Source organism: Cicer arietinum, chromosome 1, assembly GCF_000331145.2.
Source record: "Cicer arietinum cultivar CDC Frontier isolate Library 1 chromosome 1, Cicar.CDCFrontier_v2.0, whole genome shotgun sequence".
Classification (NCBI taxonomy): Eukaryota; Viridiplantae; Streptophyta; class Magnoliopsida; order Fabales; family Fabaceae; genus Cicer; species Cicer arietinum.
Window position 1 is genome coordinate 52,694,451 of NC_021160.2, and position 18,905 is coordinate 52,713,355.

The window sequence follows — 18,905 nt, forward strand, 5'->3', positions numbered from 1 at the left end:
AACGTATTTCACTTTTATAAATAAGACGGTGATATGAGATATATATTTATTTTTAATTTTACTAAAATTGATATTATTTAAGTTATTATTTCAATCATAAAATAAAACACTACTATTAACATATACACTACTATTAACATATACATTTAAAAGACGACGTTTGTTTCGTTGAAGTTTTAAATATTTTAAAAAATTGGTCCAAGTAAGAAGTTATATATATATAATAGTTAAAACTTAAAAGTCAAGACTAGGAATAGTTGATGTATAATAATGATAGATAGCCATGGTTTTGTAGGACCCGGCCGTAAGGTTTGAATTTGAAGTTTGAATTCCAAGTTAGTAATTAATTAATTAATAAATAGTCTAAGAGGTGGTTTTGCATTCATATATGGATATTTATTTAGACTTTGTTACTTCAAGAGGGTTTCTTAGTAGTTGATCAACACCAACAAGCTTCCTCAATTAGTAGAATTGAAATCAGGCTTTTTGGGCAACATGTTAATTTCAACATTGTTTTCATTTTAGGATGTGTTTGGAATTGCGGTAGGAAGTGTCAACTTCGCATCTATATAAACATTATCTAATATAATTTTTATCTTAATGTGAAAAATTAATCTGGAAATTACACTTTTCAAACATACATTTAATTTATCAATTCAGACTCGTTTAATTTATCAATTCCGACACGCACATGACAACTAACAATATTTTAGTCAACATTTGTTTATTACTCCATAAAAGTGTTACAAAATATTATGGGAATAGAGCATCTTTTTATTTAAAAAATCTGAGTAAAGAGGCATTTTAAATCATTATGAATGTGTGTTTATTGGTTTTCATGGATGGATATTAAGAAAATATTTTGCAAAAAGATTAAATTGGTTGAAACTGTTTTAGTTTAATGGAGTAAATTATTATTTGTCATATTTAAATAACAAAATTGATTGTATGTTATAATTTTAAAGACCATAAAACGCATGTTTACTTAAATACATAACGTTAACTCTTCAAATTAAGGAGTGATATAGTAAAAATAAGATAAATTTTTAGATATTTTATAGTTTTATTGGATATTGGTACTTGAAGACAAAATTAATTTAAAATTTAAATTTAATTTAAATAATCAAATATAAAAAATCATATTAATTAATTGAATGTTACTTACTATATCCAACAAAACTTTATGTGAAAGAGTTTGGAGCTGAAATCAAATAATAAATGCTAAGAATATTCTAATATTCTTCAACAAAAAGGATGAATTTTCGAAATTGAAAAAGTGAGAAAGTAATATCAAGAATTGATATTATTGTTACATTACATATAAGATGAATATGTGTAATATTTTTTGTTTACCACATTGAAAGAAAATAATCCTGCAAAAACGAGTCATTGACAAAGAAAAGTACAAAGTTAATCAGAAAATTCAATTGGGAAGCTTCTAAAAGCTAAAAAGTAATAAAGGGTGAAATAATTTAATATATGCAGAAGAATAATTTAATATATGCAGAAGAACTTGACTTCAACAGAACCCATATGAAGATTAAAATGAATATCATAATTGAATGTTAAAACTGAATCATATATTGTAAATGGCTTGTTATGTCTAGTTGAGTTCATCAATGCTTAAACATCAGATTGAGTATGTAACAAGTTTTCAATTTCACATATGGCAAGATACTTTCTACTTATAGTGTTTCTACTATATTTGACTCTTCCTTTCATTGTTCATGCTCAGAACAACCAATCAGGTTTTGTACTCTCATCTCATAACATTATTATTCTGAATATATTACTGCATGCAATCCTCTTAGAACTAATGTGTTTCCCTCTTTTGCAGGCTTTATTAGTATTGATTGTGGATTTGTGGATGAACCAAGCTACATAGATGAAACTACTTCCATATATTACACTTGGGATTTCAACTTCACTGACACTGGTGTAAGCCAAAGCATATCATCAAAACACAAAACTTCCCTTGAAAGACAATTTTGGAATGTTAGAAGCTTCCAAGAAGGAACAAGGAACTGTTACACACTTTATGTTTCACAAGGAAGTAACAAGAAATATTTAGTGAGGGCTAGGTTTGTGTATGGTAATTATGATGGAAAAGACTCTCTTCCTGAGTTTGATATTTATCTTGGAGCCAAATGGTGGGAATCTGTGGTGTTTGATGATTCATTCAGTGTAATAACCAAAGAAATTATTTATGCTTCTTCCTCAGATTATGTTCATGTTTGTTTGTTGAATACTGGCAAGGGTACACCTTTTATATCAGTTTTAGAGGTTAGACTTCTTAACAGTGATGCCTATCTTGTTAACTCTCTTGAGCTTTTGGCAAGGTTTGATGTAGGCTCACAAGGTGATCAAATAATCAGGTGAGCCATCTCACTTGAAATGTTTTTAGTCACCAAAAATATGCTAAATTTTGCATTCTATCTCTAAAAAATTTCGTTTCATTTTGGTCTTTCAATTTCTAAAATTGTAGTTAAACAACAAACTCAATCAGTCAGAGTCTACGTACAAATTGTAGAATCTTGATTTTTAAATGTTAGAGTTACCTATATATGGATTTGGATTACTTTGCATGTAGGTCGTATAATCATGATCAGACAGTCCGGATTATAAGCAAATTTTGTTTTCAAATCTAAAATACTAACCTCAAAATCTGAACTATTCAATCTTGATCGGACGACCGAGATCGTGGGACTGCTTGCAGTCACAAAGGTTATGACTTGACACATTCCAGAGTAGCCGCAAATGTCAAATATGTCTCATTTTCAAAAAATGAGAGAGATATTTTTGAGAGGCCAAAAGCTACAATTACCATGTTTTGATTTTTTATATACTATTGTTAATATAATGCTCTCTCATCTCATGTGTTACCCTTTTTCCTTTGCCAAAGATATCCAGATGATATTTATGACAGAACATGGACACCATATAACTCAATTGACTGGAAAAAGATAGATACTTCACTCACCATAGATCAAGGAGCACCTTCATACAATTTTTTACCACTACCACCCTCTACTGTCATGAGAACAACATCAATTCCATCAAATGCCAATGACAACATTGAATTTTACTTCCTTCCAAAGTATAATGCCTCAAGATATTATGTGTACTTGTACTTTGCTGAAATCATGAAGCTCAAGGAAAATCAAATTAGAGAGTTCAACATTTTTGTAAATGGGGAGCTTTTAAATAGTGTTCCTATCAATCCTTTGTACCTGCAGAGTTTGTATTATTTATCACTTATAAGTGAAAATAAGTTGGAAATTTGGTTGAATAAGACTAGTAGATCAACACTTCCACCACTCTTCAATGCCATTGAGATATACATGACGAAGGACTTCTTACAACCAGAAACATATCAAACAGATGGTATGTACTATGTTAGTTAGATACACTGATTTTTCTCTCAAATTATCAACTTAGAATCTATGAAGCTCTGACAATGACGCATGCACAAACACTAGACATGTCATTGACACACAGCAATAATAATTTAAACAATCGAATAAATTAAATATAACTAGATGCATTTGTGTCTTGTTAGTGTCAGACACCAGATATGTCTTCCATCTTAAGTGCAGATGCTACGCACTAGAATTAATTCAAGACCATGCACTTCAATATTTACATGCATTATTCTTATAAACTTATTTTATTCACAATACTTTGTTTATTATTATTTTTTTCTGAGCTAGTTTTATGTGTGATAATATAGTTGATGGTATCCTAAATGTGAAGTCAATTTATGGTATCAAGAGGAACTGGCAAGGAGATCCTTGTACTCCAGTGTCTTACTTGTGGGATGGTTTAAACTGCAGCTATGTTGGATCTGATTCACCGAGGATTATATACTTGTAAGTTATGTGGCATAAAATTCATATAACCTTTTATAGTATAGTCTTAAATGATATTAATGAAATTCATAATCATGCTTTTAGGAACTTAACTTCCAGTGGTTTAATTGGAAATATAGCTCATGGCATATCCAATCTAAAGTCAATAGAATATTTGTAAGTACTTGAATCTATCATATACAATTAAATAGCAAGTTATATAGTTGGTGACCAAAATGAAGTGTGCTCCTAAAGTTGAGTTAAAATAGTTTGTTCCAATTTTAGGGATTTGTCAAATAACAATTTGACTGGGGCTGTGCCTGATTTCTTATTTCAGCTCCAATTCTTGAGAGTTCTGTAAGTCAACTATCTTCATCTGTGTAAATTATATAGTGTTGAAGCTTTGATTTTTCAATTAATTTTATTGCTTGAGTTGTTTAAAATATCATGGTAAGAATGTCAATGTGCACCTTATTGTATAAGGGTAATTTTATTTATTAATTTATTTATTGAAGAAACCTGGAAGGAAATCAGCTATCAGGAGCAATTCCAATACAACTCCTTGTACATTCAGAAAATAGTATGCTCAAATCTAAGTATGTTCCATTCCAAGTTAATTTCACTTTTAAATTATATACTTCGTTTTGTTTTATGACATCATGGGCTAGTGATTTATCTCATGTTTATATTATAAAAGTATATGGTGTCACACAATGTCAAATAAATAACATGATTTTTATTTCTTACTGTGAATGCAAGTTTTGGTGGAAATCCAAATCTTTGCTCCTCAGGTTCATGCAACAAGAGGAATGCAAATAAGATTGTAGTTCCATTAGTATCATCACTTGGTGGAGCTTTCATGATACTAGCAATAGCAATGGTTTCTTTTCACGTATACTATAAGAGACACCGAGGTACGTGTTGTTTTATATTCTATTGATGTTGGTGCAAGCTGAAGTTGTTTGATCCATGTAGCCGACTTTACTTAGTAGGATAAAGTTTAGTTATTGTTGTTGACGTTGGTGCGAGCCAAACAAAGGTATAAAAATATAGGATTTAATTAGTTATTGTAAAATTCGTGTACACTGTCAATTAATTACATGTCATCTTAAGTGAGATTTTTAAGATAATTACAATCAAAATTAGACTCAAACATAAATACTGCAACTATAAACAATGATTTTTCTTCTATTTGAATAATGAATGTGTTTGCTTCTTCTCAGTTTCACATCAAGTGAGCAAGGTGAGTGGTTATTCAAGAATAAAGCAGGAACTAGAGACAAAGAAACAAGAATTCAGCTATGAAGAAGTAGTAAGTATTACAAGAAACTTTGAAAAGGTTTTGGGGAAAGGAGCATCTGGAACAGTATACTATGGATGGATTGATCATGATACTGAGGTAGCTGTCAAAGTACTATCTCCATCATCAGCTCAAGGATATCTTCAATTTCAAGCAGAGGTAGTATGATCAATTAACTTGCGAATTTCAATATAGCAACAAAATTTAGATTTATACGAAACTTGGTGTATTTCATCATTAATATAATACGAGCGAGTTTCATGTTAACAGAAGGAATTATGGTTTTCCTTTTTGATTCACAGGCCAAACTTTTTGCTATAGTTCGTCATAAATACTTGACTGGTCTTATAGGGTATTGTGATGATGGCACCAACATGGCTCTCATTTATGAATATATGGCTAATGGAGACTTATCTAAGCATTTATCAGGTATTTTTTATGATCATGTCACCTCATTAATTTAATTTATCAGTAACATGTTACAATTCTAGGAGCAGTTATATTATATTTATTCAAGTAATTTGTATCAACTTTTGCTAGATGACAGTGTCGTCGAACTGAAAAGTTAGCCGAGTCGAATTCGACTAAGCTTGTTTCATGAATGCAGATAAAAATGAAAATATATTGAGTTGGAATCAAAGACTTCAAATTGCAGTAGATGCTGCTGAAGGTGAGTATGTAACATAATTTGAGTTGCACTTTATGCAAGAAAATATGTAACATAATTTGAATTTTTCAACTGTAGGATTGGAGTATCTGCATCATGGATGCAATCCACCAATTGTTCACAGAGATATTAAATCAAAAAACATCTTATTGAATGAAAAAATGCAGGCAAAACTAGCTGATTTTGGGTTATCAAAGATCTTTCCTAATGAAGGTGACACTCATGTCTCCACAGTTGTTGCTGGCACGCCAGGATACCTCGATCCCGAGTAAGTTATTACTATCTCTGTTCTTAAATATAATTCGATATAAAAATAAATTGTAATTTGTAGATAGGTAAAGTTGCAATTTTTATTTTGCAGGTACAATAGATTAGGCAAGTTGAAAGAAAAAAGTGATGTTTTCAGTTTTGGGGTAGTTTTGCTTGAGATAATTACAGGACAACCTGCAATAACCAAAACTGAAGAAAAAATTCATATTATTCAATTGGTTGGTTCAATGTTGCTTGGAAAAGAGTTAAAAGATATTGTGGATCCCACATTAGAGGGAGATTTTGATATTTACTCTGCAAAGAAAGTTTTGGATATTGCAATGGCTTGTGTAGCACCAACTTCCATTAATAGGCCAACCATGAGCCATGTAGTTATAGAACTAAAACAATGTTTGCAAAACATGACTCATCCCTCTCAATCTAATTACAATCATGAGAGTCTAGCTAGCAACTTAAGTTGTGTTTCCTTTGATAGAATCAGTGGTGAGAGCTCTCTAGAGAGGTAGTAATTTAATTAAATTTCGGATGATTAATGTATATATGTATTTTTTTTAATTATATAATTTCTTGATTTATTCTAGTTAGGATGAAAATTTGTCAAGTGTATCAAATTATATCTCGAAACAATAACATCGATCTCTATAGAAATTGAGTTTAACATATTTTTTTGGACAAAATTTATTATACTTAGGTGGTGAAAGTAATTTGAAATAATTTGAAGAATTAAATTCTAAATGCAAATTTGAATTAGCAATAATAAAAAATGATTAAACCTCGAATCCCCTCCTCTACCCTATATTAAATTCCTTACAAATAAATTTATTCACAATAAATTCAAATTGACTATATAGATTTAAGACAATTTATTGACTTAAATCGATTTTTGTTCTAATTATAATTTAAAATTTCTTCGATGATAAATTTTTAGTCAAAGTATGAGGATTGACAATTTATGAGAATATGTGATAATATTCCTATAATCAACAGTTATCATAATGAAGAGTCTTAATTTTGATTGTTACTACAACAATGAAACAATAATAAAATCAATTCGAAAGTGTGATGTGCTAGAACACAAAGTTTAGGTCATTGGTACCAATAGAGCTCATAAAACTTTAATTGGTATAACCTAATTTTTTGGGATATGTGTCATGTTTGTTATTTCACTATGCAATTTAGCATTTTACATTGGTCACCCTTTTTATGGTTGGGCCTCATTTTTGTCGTAGGTCAAACCCTAATTTAGGTATGTGGTCCCTTATCGAATATTCCACTATATCAACAAATGATTTGGACCATACAAAGAGAGGAAACATGTTGTGTTATGTACAATCGGTGGACCCCTCTTGCATATATAGGATCATGTGTTTTGAGAGTAGGTCACCTCGTAACTCTAGCACCAAGACCGTACTTATTTTAGTATGACATAAGATCTATCTTCTTCGACGGTCTTAGAGGCAGAATGTGAAGTCTAATAAAACTAATATTAAATACAACTAAATTTTGATCAAATTTTATAAACGAACTAAAATGTACTCTTTAAATTTTCTAAATCATCATCTTTAATCGAATTTAAAAAATTTGAATGCAAGTCATAAGCTCTATTCTTTTAGTCATGAAGACAACATTTTTTTATAGGCGAAAGTTACTATATGCTAGTTGCTAGGGAATGAAGTCCGGACCTCATACATGTAACTCATTCGATATCCTTAACCAAACCACTAGACTACTCTTCCGAGGACAATGTAAATGACAATAACTTTCTTTGGCGAGACTTGCAAAGGCTTTACTAAAATGTTCCCGTTAAAATGTCCAAATTATCTTTATTTAATATATTATTTTCACTTATTATCCAAATTTTTATTAAAATAAAATTTACAAAAGCAATATATATCGTTATTAGATAGGTGATGAATATTTTTAGCTACTTTTTTTTTCAAAGTGTTAGCCCATTTTCTATTGTTTAGGCAAACCTATTTTCTAATAAAAAATCATTTTAATGATTAAGTTTATGGGCCAAAAATAAATGCTAGCCCAATAATTTCAAGAAAAAAAATTAGTCTATTCTAATTCTCCATTTAAACATAAAAATAATTTGAGTTTTTCATACTGCCACTGCTTAATCAAGATGTATATGTTAATGGTAGAGTTAAAGTCATCGTAATCTTCTCATCACTCCAACATTTATATTCCTCATTTCATATAACTTTATTCATCTTATAATCCGTGAGCTATATTTCAAGTTGATGTAGGTGGAGTGCAAAAAAATTATGAAAGAATTAAGTCGAACTAAATTGTGAGTCTCCTTTATTATGTTGAAGTTCAATAAAAAAATATGTTTATGTTTGTTTTTTATTTTGAAATATTTGGAGGTTGTTTAGTTTTCATTTGGCACAGTTATTAAATTATGGTTAATTTATCATTATGCTGGATAATAATATTAAATTTTCTTTTGATCTTGTTTCATTTCTTGATGAATATAGAGTTTTCATTTCATATTTTTTCTCTTCAAAACTTAAACAATAGAAACCATTTGTCTGGGAGTAGCCAAAAGATGGCCCAAGTCCAATACCGCTCTATTATAGCTATATAAGTCTCACTCTATCACCTATTAAGGGAAATCTATTTTTACCTCTCACTCACCTCAAACATTATATTAACTTGAGCTTTAGAGATAGGTCCTCTTCGAGTAAGATTCCGACCGAAAAACCTTCATTCACATAGTGTCAAAGAACACTATGATGTTCAAGTTAATATAATGTTTTAGGTGAGTGAAAGATAAGAATGAGACATACTTTAATAGGTAAATAATTTAATGTCCTGTTAACTGATTTATAACTTTTAAGATCCAATATCATACATGGCATTCAGTCCTTGATGATGGTAACATACAATATATGATAACATCATGATAATGATTTGTTAAACATATAAAATTACAAACATATCATTAATAACTATATGTGATGTTATATGTAAATGGACATTTGATTTCCCTATTATGAAACTGGTACCGAAGCACAACACTTTGTGCAGCAAGAGCCAGGGGGTGGTGGAGTGCAACACAAGCAAGCAGGACATATAGGCCTATTATTAACTGCACAACAAAATCTACGAGTTCCTTAATTATCATACAAAACCATATATAATGAGGTCATTATTAATTTAACGTTTTCAATGCTTAATTAATTACCTACTAATGGAACACGTGCAGCATCACATGATGGTAAAGTGAGAGAGAGAGCCATTGCAAAGATGAAAATGGTCACCAAAGTAAACTTCAGAGAATTGGTTGCCATTGCAAAGATGGAATGAGTAGATCATGTTGGTAGTGATCATATATATATATATAAAACAATTAGTCAAAGGACTAGGAACTAGTTGATATAAAAATAGAGAATAGTATTAATATCACTTTCTTTGAGATTATTTTTCTAACACTCATTGAATGAAATTTATATGAGTAGCACATAAATTTCACCTAATAAAAGAAGGAATACTAGAAAGAGAACATTATTAGCAATATCAAAAAATACATAGCCATGGTTTTGTAGGCGCCGGCCGTTAGGTTTGAATTTCAAGGTTGAATTTTCCAAGTTGATTAATTAATAAATATTACCTAAGAGTGGTTTTGCATTATACTTTCTGTGAGTGAAGTATAAAAAAATTAACTCATATTTTTTAAAATAAAATATAAACTCGATAATTTCTCAAAATTATTTTTTACTTTATATAACTTTTTATATTTTTAATGATCAAATTTATTAGTTATTGATAGTAATTGAGGTATAGATTTTATTTTTTTTATACTACCTATTAAAAAATTGCATTTTACAAGTTAATACAGAATTATCAAACAAACAGTTTTAACTCTTTGAACGTCAAAAAATATTTTTGAAAGAATTTTTAAATATATTTAAAAGATTATAAAAAATTCTTTTAAAAAAGTAAGTTCAAAATTTGATTTTTAAATATTCATATTTTCGTTACATCTATTTTGGGTTTTGAAATTTAGAAAATTCATAAATAATTCATCTCAATTATTTATCATTTTGTAGAGGACTAAAATTAAAATATTAAATTTTATAAGGATACAAATTTACAAAACACTAAAATTAATAATAGGCCTATTGGCAACATTTTTCAAATGTTGGTCTAGCCTGCAAATCATTGTCTTCGTTTATCAATTCCGACACACAGATGGCAACAAATAATTTTTTGGTCTGCATTTGTTTATTATAAAAGTGTTGAAAATATTAAGATTAAAGAAAAAGTGTTGAAAATATTGTGAGAATAGAGAAGTGAATTATTTCAATAAAAGAGTTCTATATATATACCTTTTATAAGAGAAGTACATGATGTCAACTCTTTAAATTAAGGAGAAATACATAATAGACTTTTTTTTTTTTGTTAGTCCTTAAATTACATCTAAGGGTTGTTTCTAACAGAATTTTTAAATTCCGAACGATAGTATTAAAAAATGATTTTTTTATCAAAGTTTTAGTTTAAAAATGTTTTTTCCACCTAGATTTTAATTTAAATTTTTTGCAAAGGAAGAATCCAAAAAGCCAAGGATCTAGATACTTTTGGTCTCGAATATGTGATCTAATGTCCCTTTCCTAAACAATTGAATTCTAGCAACCTCACCATGGTTAGGAATTCATTTCATAATGTTAGTTTGAGAAGAAAAAATTTGATATATATCAAATTTCTATACGTTAAATTTTTATAATATATAATAACTCATTAATCATCCATTAAATATAATTAGTCATGATTTTTATATATTTATATGTACATATTTATTAACTATCTAAATTTTGATCAGATATATATTATTTTCATATGTTCAAATATGTATTTTATATATTAACCACAATTTAACTCCAAATATATACTTGAAAGAAGAGTTTGAATTAATCTATTATGATTGAGTGAGATGTTGAACTTCATGTCAACTCTTTCGAATATGTTTAAAATATTATAGTTTTTAATTATGTTTAAATATATATTATTTTTTGTTTATTAAGAGAAAATATTTTGTTTTGTAGTTTAGGTTTTTATTTATTGATACATAAAATTTAACGAATAAAATATATAAAAATAGCATCCTCAACTACGAAAAAAATCCAAATTGTATCTATATTTATCGTGATCTTCCTCCCACTTGTGAAAGCCTACAAAACAAAGAGTTCACAAAAACATTTTTCAAAGACACACAATTTGTTGGTTGAAAAATAAAATTCAAACGGAGACAAATCCAAACTAATAATAAGCCAATTGGATCTGTCCTTTTTCACAACAAAATTTCAATATTCAGCAAGAAACTCAACAACCCTTATCCTCTATAATCAAGGTTGTCCAATCAAGATATTCATGATCAACAATTCTTCTTCTTCTTCTTCTTTTTTTAATAATAACGGGCATGAAAAATTAATATTTTTTAGCAATCGTAAAATAAAATACTCTCTCCTAAAGAATGGCATAGTTTGTTGGACTTAATTATACACAAATTTTAAGTAACTTATCCAATTGAATATTATTATTTCAAAATTACTAATATTATTTTTACTGGATTTGATCAAAGTTATATTTAAAGAGCTTATTTTTACTGATCAAATTTTATATTTTTAGTTTATTTCTACGCTCTCTAATTCAGTTGGAAAAAATTCAATCTTATAATATTAAGATATCGAGTTTAATTATTTTTAAAGATTATTGTAAAATAATCATTAGTATGCGAATTTGTTCGCATATTTATTTTTATTCACAATTTTTTATTTAATTTTAATTATTATTTTTTAAACTACTATTTAATGGTTACTATATATATAATTTTTAAAATATTATTATACTTTGTATTAATAATAGTAAAAAATCTACTAATAATTAAGATGTATAATTTGATAAAATCATTTATTTCTTTTTTCATTATTATATTTTTTAATATATGTATAAAAAATTTAAACAACATTCATTATCAAACGGAGTAAATTTTAACAAGACTTTGAATTTATAATTAGTGGTAGCATTAGACATAGTCTTTTATTTAGTTAATGATCAATGGTGAACAGAAACAGAAAGTAGGAATAATTCTCAAGTATGACAGAGGAAAAGCCGAAAGGGTTTAATTTTGTACTGGAAATATATGCCACATGCAGATACAGTAGCTCAGAGTCATGTGCATAGTTAAGATATTCGAGATAGCTACATTAAAATAATTGCATATGTTCTATTATATATATCACCACATCACACATTTCGTTGTAGCCGTCGTTATCATAGTCATCATCATTAACAATATCATTACTTTCACCAATATAGTAAGAACTACAGAACCTAATTTTATACAAATTAGAGAAAATATTTTGACACATAAAAATAACAATAATTTGGATGATTAATTAATATAATTTAAATATATTATATTTAGCATATATAGTTTAAATGTGTCACAATTTATTAATTAACAATTTGTCAAATGTAAATTATCACGATTTTGAATGTTGAAATAAACATGATATTAATCATAATTTATATTTGAACATACATAATTTTGAGATTTTCAAATATACACAACCCAAAAGTTGTAGTTAATAACATTTAGAATCATAATTAATTGTGTTATGTTTTTATAAATGGCTAATCAACTGCGACACTTTATTATATTCATTAATCAACTACCTACTGACATAATTAATCATCTAAATTCTGTGACACTATGTGATATTCATTAACCATATATTATTGAATTTTGTTGTCATATTTTATGTGAAAATAAGGTAACTCTAAAAATAAGGTAGAGAGGTTTTATACATATGTGTGTTGCTTATGACAAACAGAACAGAGCTGCCAAAAAAGAAGAATATACATACATACACACACGTGCTGAGCAATAGCAATATGAATTAAGAGAGATTTTCAAGAGCACGCTTTGGGTTGAATCAAGGAGACAGGACCACTGACACTAATATTCTTAAGAGAATGTTTTTTGCATTGGTTATCTAACCACAATGTTACAAATCACTAATTAAAAAGTACCCCTTCATTTCAAAATCTCCATAAAAAAATACACCTAAGTACATAAGTTGCATTAAATTATTTTAAAACAAACTTAAAGTGAAAGTCACTTTCTAGCCCTTGATCTTAATCATCATCATAGTGTTATAATTGCTAGACCTTTCTGTAAGCTAAAAGGTTGTGTTACTCATGACTTCCATTACTTAATTTGATTACTACTTTCACTATAACCATCTTTTATTAGTTCCTAAAAAAGAAAATACATGCAATTGTATCAAAAGCATAGTGTATGCAAAAGCACCCTATGATCTCATTTCATGCATGCATGATGCACATAATTCATTAAGGTAGAAAACTAGCTAGAAAACACTCTCATTGATGAGAATTTAAACAAATATTAATGAAGAAAGTTACATAATAGACATTGAACAAAATTAAAACGTTGGCTAGAACATGATAACATGTTAATGAGTCATTGTCATTGGATGAAATCATTAGAGATTATGAGGTTCTTTCTTTAACCTCTTTTTTTACATCATTCCTACCATGATACAAGTACTTCACCTAGAACAAAATATAAGTAAAAAAAAGTATGTGTATCTAATCCGAATTTTGAATTAGATACATTTTTTTTTTGCTTATACTTTTTTACAGATGACGTATTGATACTAATCATTTCAACCCTTGGAATATTGGATGTTGTGATTATTAGAGTTTTGGATGGGAAAATGAGTTTGCATGGGATTTAAAGGGTTGAAAGAGAAGGCTATACTTGTAGGAGGAAAATTATTATTCATTGCATCAATCTTGTTTCCAAGATTTTCTAATGCTTTGACTTGTGATCTAAGAAACTTGAGGTAATTAGCAGCTTCATCAAGCATTGATGCAGTGTCCATCTTTGTTCCACCAGGAACAATCTTCTGCAAAACCCTAATCCTCTCACTTATTCTTTCCCTTCTTTGCCTTGCAGCTACAGTTTGTGGATCTTTTGATATTTTAACATTCTTCCTTTTAGGCTTTTCCATCACTTCTTCCAAACCTAAATTCATCACTGGCCTAAATGCTGCAGCTCTATATATCATTTCCTTCATTTGTGCTATTGCCTCTGGATCAGGCTCTTCAATGGTAGACGACAATGTCGATGAATTCGGCTGTTGGAAATTGATATTTGATGAGCCAGGACACTTATTATCCCATCTTGGTTTCTTTGATTTTGGTGGTTTCTCTGAGATAAGCTTGAAACCACTTTCATTAGGACAAGAATTCTGAGTAATACTGAAGTAAGGATCATAATCATAATGATCATTAGTCCTTTTTGTGGAATGAACTATAGAATCAATGATTTTACCTTGATCTGATGAACTTTGATTGGAAGTATTACTCTGAGACTCAGCAGAGGAAACTGCACTGCCATAATAACTTAAGTTCAATAAGTTTTTTCTGCAGTCAGAAAAAATCATGGAGATTCCATCATCTTCAACAGAAGTGTCAGTGTTATAACTATTAGTTGCTGAAAGCAAACAATCAAGTGATTCAAGAGAGATTTTAGTAGCCTTGTTGTTTTGTGTGCCATTGATGAGATGTTGTTGGTGGATCATGTTGAAATCTTGCACATAATTGGCTGAAAGGGAAGGGCATGATTGGAATATTAAATTTTCTTCACAACTGATTCCAGCTCCTGAATTTGTGTTTGGTATCATAGTTATTATGTCTTTCATTTGATAATTAAGAAGACTTGAAGTTGAGTAGTCTCTTTCAAGGTCTTGTGGTTGAGTGTTCCACAAGTTTGGTATGTTGTTGTTGACTACAAGTTGTTGTGAGTCATTCCAAATAAGACTATCCATGTATAGTGACTACTTTGACAATTACTATCTCTAATGAAGTGAAACCAAGCCAAGAGAGAGATCTAATTCAAACTTGAATGACAAAATGATCCTTCTTTACCTATCATATTGAAGAAAATATATTTATCAGATAAAATAAATATGTACTATGTTTAGGTTCAAAATTATTGGTTATCATTTATAGTTAGTGATAAGCAGACAGGTTGATCGAGTTGGTTGAGTATTTAAACACAAGTTATAATATATAATCCAGAAAAGTATAGCAACAACTTTATAGTTGGAGACATGAGCAAAACTAGTCAAATTCCGTGATAATATCTTGTGTGTTATTTGTTTGTATTTTTCTTATCTGTTTTCTTTTTGAATAGGGTTCTTGTTACAAAACAAGTATATGTATAAATTTAGTTTTGAAGGGCTTACCAATTCTAGATCCAGCTGCTTTCAAAACCAGAACACAATCCAAGAGCCACCAGAATGAGAATCCTTGCTTAGAATTTGGTACTTAGTAGCATTAACTGCATGTCTTCCTCATTTCATTAGGATGAAAATTGTGATAAAGGGAAAGAAAAAAATTTCAGATTTAGAAACTGAATTCTATGTACTGTTTTATTGTAAAAAACTACTATTATAAAGTTAGAACTTTTAAGTTCTGTGTTTTATAACTTTGACCAAATACATTGAAAAAAATTGAAGAGAGAATAGAAAGTGATAGAATAAAGTTTGTACCTTAATCATATGCCATAGAAGATAGACCAATATTGATGTAGTGTGTGTTTGTTGATGAAGAGAAACTTATATAGATAGGAAGAACAAAAAGTACAAAACTTTTGCAATAAAACAAATATTGGTACTTGAACAATGTGAGAGGAAATTGTATAATATATATATATAAGCATTTGATCATTAATTATGCAAGGAAAAAAGGTAGGAGAGGGTTTTAATATTATTATAATATAATATATGGCTTAACAGTTTTGAGCATTACAATGGTTTTTTTTTTTTTTGGAAAAGATAAGGCTTTTGGGTCAGCTTGATGGGTGTTTTATTCCAGAAGGGAAGCATGAGAGTTCAGACAAGAGTTTTGAATCTCAACTGAATTAATTGAATATTATATTATCTTACTTTATTTTATATTTTTGTATATTTTTTTATAAAGTGGAGAAAACTCTGACCTGTTTTTGTATATTCCATGCGCACTGTAAAGTTGCAGTGAAAACTGCAGTGAAAGTTAGAGCATCTTTTTAACAGCATCATCACTCTCTTTACAAAGATTTTTGTTAATCATAGTTATAATCATAGCCTAGTGATGTTTTTCACTTTCTACTAAATTACTTGTTTAAGTCTTTGGAGGGTAATTTTGAGGAATCTACTGATTAAATATATGAAGTATAGTAGTGATGTAGGACTAAACTTTTTGCATCTGAAATTTCTCAAATTCAATGCTTAGTGGACTTTGAATGGATGACTCAAGTTTGTGACTTTTAATTATTTTTTGATACTTGATATGAGACTCCTCTGCATTTCTTCTCTGCTTTTTATATAAATGTTTTATCAGTTGTATTAAGGTTAGGGAACCACAATTTCATATTCTCTTGCACTACCTTCTTTAGTTTTTAAGTCTTTTGAATTCAAATTACACATAAGCAAATCAATTAATGTCCTTATTTATATTAAATGGGTAAATTCTAAGGTGATGTAGTTTATCATGCATCAATACTTAAAAGTTAAGTATTTGAAATTTTTAACGATGATTGATGAAAACTTTTAGAAGTATAAGTTAACGATCTTTCTCATTTTTACGGCTGAAACGGTAACTTAATTAACGGTAGTTCGACGAATTAAATTTTAAGAAATACATTTATTTTTCTATATTTTTATCAAACTAAGATCGGTCAAATCATTGTCTCAGTCGCAATGACAAAAATAATTTTATCATACAGTGTCGTTAAAATTTCCAATAACTTTTAAACATTTTAGAAATAAAAGTCTTCTAAAAAAATCTGAATTACTAATATATTTTTACTAAAAAAATCTCGTACTAGATTATACATATGTGAGAGAAAAAATGAGCAGAAATATATTTGTGAAACTTTGGCATGTGTTATTAGAGGAACCCTTCTAAAATTAGATAAAAATGATGATTTCATGAGGACATTAACATGGTGGAGTGGAGTGTTTTGGAACATGAAATTTGTTTGAAAGCTAGCATAGTTTGTTTTTTCAGAGGGAAAGCTAGCATAGTTAATGAATTAATATTTGTGGATAGAGAAAGCAAGTTACATATAATATTTTTGTGTCATCACATTTTAGTTTATATATCTAATTTGAACTTTATTAGCATGAGTTGCATATTGCTCTCAAGGAATCAGAGATGCTCACATCACATGCGCCCCATCATTATTACCATTGCATTTGTTGCTCAACTTCTCTCATGTTTCTTTCACCATCCACCCGGGACATGTAAATTTATTTTTTTGTACACAATGAAATCATAAAAGAAACATTTGCTTTGAAAAATAAGTTGGGTGTAAGTAGGTAAGTTTGGAGTAGGATATATAGGTGACCGGTTTGCTTATTGGGCTCAGCCCAACAACCAACTGCTAATGGTCCCCCACTTATATAATTTAAATTTTAAAATTTTCAACTTTTTTTGTAAAAAAAAATTAATCTTTCAATTTTAATTTTTTTGAAAAATAAATACAACTTTGAATTCTTGTAAAATTATAGTAAACTTTCAATTATAATTGTTCGCACGTAAATTTACACTTTTATTTGAACATGACAACTTCTTATTAATTGAAGAACTGATGAGATATTTAGCATCAAATCAAAAAAGTAAACAACAAATATTGGAGGTGTATTCTTATCTAATTGAAAAAAACAAATGATGGAGGTGTATTTTTAACCGATTGGGATGTCTTATTTATTTATCTTTATTATTAGAAAAATATGGTCAACACTCAAACACTCATCATGAAAGAAAAAGAAATAGGTAGACGAGTAGGGTTTTACAAAATAATATTTAGATAAATTGATGATTTATATAATTTAGAATCATGATATATTTCTATAAAGTTCAAATGTTCATGATTTTTGAAGTTAAAATGACCAAAGTAGGTAACTCGTATGAATGCATTATAGTAGTACTATAGTATATATGTCCTAGTTTTGTTTCTGCAAACTTCTAAGAACCTTTGCCGACAAAAGTAAAACAGGTTTGTTACATTAATTGCTACAAAACACACGAAGAAATTGGGTAAGAAATGGATAAAGACAACGAACAACATTAGTCAGTACCATTAGGTGGTAGACTTCGTCCTAGCCGACCCATGCAAACCCATAACATAATATAACATCTCTATAATGGCCCAACTTAGAACCACTCTTAATTATTACCCTTCAAAGAATTCTCATTGTAATGTCGACTAAACACTAAGACCCATTTGCCACCTCTTTCCAAATATGTCTTTGATTATACATAGCAAAGATTATGGTACAAATGTGAAACCAACATATGTCGACCAAAGATTATCTATCGTTGAAAGAAAGAAAAATTTATATCAAATATAAATGACTTGTCGCGGTCGTGAAAAAAGTTTCCATCTCTATCTCTTTTTAATGTTATTGACTAGTAAGTTTTTTTTCTTCATTAACATGCATGCATGTACAATAGGTTTGTCACATTCATTGGCCTTAGCTTAACATTTAACAACCAAATATAGGACCCTACCTTACCATGTGGTTTTTTATGATGCTGACCCGTACGTACACACGACACCAGGCCCAACCGATCATCTATGTCCTTTTCTTTTCTTTCTTCATGCTTCTATAGTTGAAGAATTAATAATTGATCTTTGTTCATTACCATTACAATATACCTTTTATCATTCTAAATTTCACTCGCCATTTTCCCCATGTTTTACTGACCCAAATTCTCTGAGCGTTTGTAGAGTCAA

General features: G+C 28.9%; 2 protein-coding genes and 1 long non-coding RNA gene across 4 annotated transcripts; 1 reads left to right on the forward strand and 2 right to left on the reverse strand.

Moving 5' to 3' along the window:
• Nucleotides 1–1,505: 1,505 nt before the first annotated feature.
• On the forward strand, nucleotides 1,506–6,665 carry LOC101501847 (putative leucine-rich repeat receptor-like protein kinase At2g19210). The gene is made up of 13 exons (XM_004486745.4): nucleotides 1,506–1,748; nucleotides 1,838–2,375; nucleotides 2,903–3,384; nucleotides 3,731–3,869; nucleotides 3,954–4,025; nucleotides 4,134–4,205; nucleotides 4,364–4,444; nucleotides 4,608–4,762; nucleotides 5,072–5,307; nucleotides 5,451–5,577; nucleotides 5,756–5,818; nucleotides 5,894–6,083; nucleotides 6,177–6,665. Exons 1-13 carry the CDS (start codon nucleotides 1,667–1,669, stop codon nucleotides 6,589–6,591), a joined length of 2,652 nt encoding a protein of 883 aa, XP_004486802.1. The 5' UTR covers nucleotides 1,506–1,666; the 3' UTR covers nucleotides 6,592–6,665.
• Nucleotides 6,666–8,983: 2,318 nt separating this feature from the next.
• On the reverse strand, nucleotides 8,984–9,547 carry LOC113784675 (uncharacterized). The gene is made up of 2 exons (XR_003470788.2): nucleotides 9,279–9,547; nucleotides 8,984–9,196 (listed from the first exon to the last, which is right to left on the reverse strand). It is a non-coding gene; the product is annotated as an uncharacterized lncRNA (long non-coding RNA).
• A 3,911-nt stretch (nucleotides 9,548–13,458) lies between these two features.
• LOC101497115 (transcription factor bHLH87) lies at nucleotides 13,459–15,989 on the reverse strand. 2 transcript variants are annotated; one of them, XM_004487171.4, is made up of 3 exons: nucleotides 15,676–15,989; nucleotides 15,370–15,464; nucleotides 13,459–15,049 (listed from the first exon to the last, which is right to left on the reverse strand). In XM_004487171.4, the coding sequence occupies exon 3, from the start codon at nucleotides 14,947–14,949 to the stop codon at nucleotides 13,783–13,785; it is 1,167 nt and encodes a 388-aa protein (XP_004487228.1). In that variant the 5' UTR covers nucleotides 14,950–15,049; nucleotides 15,370–15,464; nucleotides 15,676–15,989; the 3' UTR covers nucleotides 13,459–13,782. The 2 variants fall into 2 exon arrangements, with proteins under 2 accessions (XP_004487228.1, XP_027191748.1); XM_027335947.2 differs by having other exon boundaries at nucleotides 15,370–15,472.
• Nucleotides 15,990–18,905: the final 2,916 nt, after the last annotated feature.

Bases quoted from the DNA above. Each gene is read 5' to 3' on its own strand.
- LOC101497115 (XM_004487171.4), bottom strand. From the start codon at position 14,949: ATGGATAGTCTTATTTGGAATGACTCACAACAACTTGTAGTCAACAAC.
- LOC101501847 (XM_004486745.4), top strand. From the start codon at position 1,667: ATGGCAAGATACTTTCTACTTATAGTGTTTCTACTATATTTGACTCTT. The intron at 3,385-3,730 runs GTATGTACTATG...GTGATAATATAG, and splicing joins AGAAACATATCAAACAGATG to TTGATGGTATCCTAAATGTG. The intron at 4,206-4,363 runs GTAAGTCAACTA...TATTTATTGAAG, and splicing joins CTCCAATTCTTGAGAGTTCT to AAACCTGGAAGGAAATCAGC.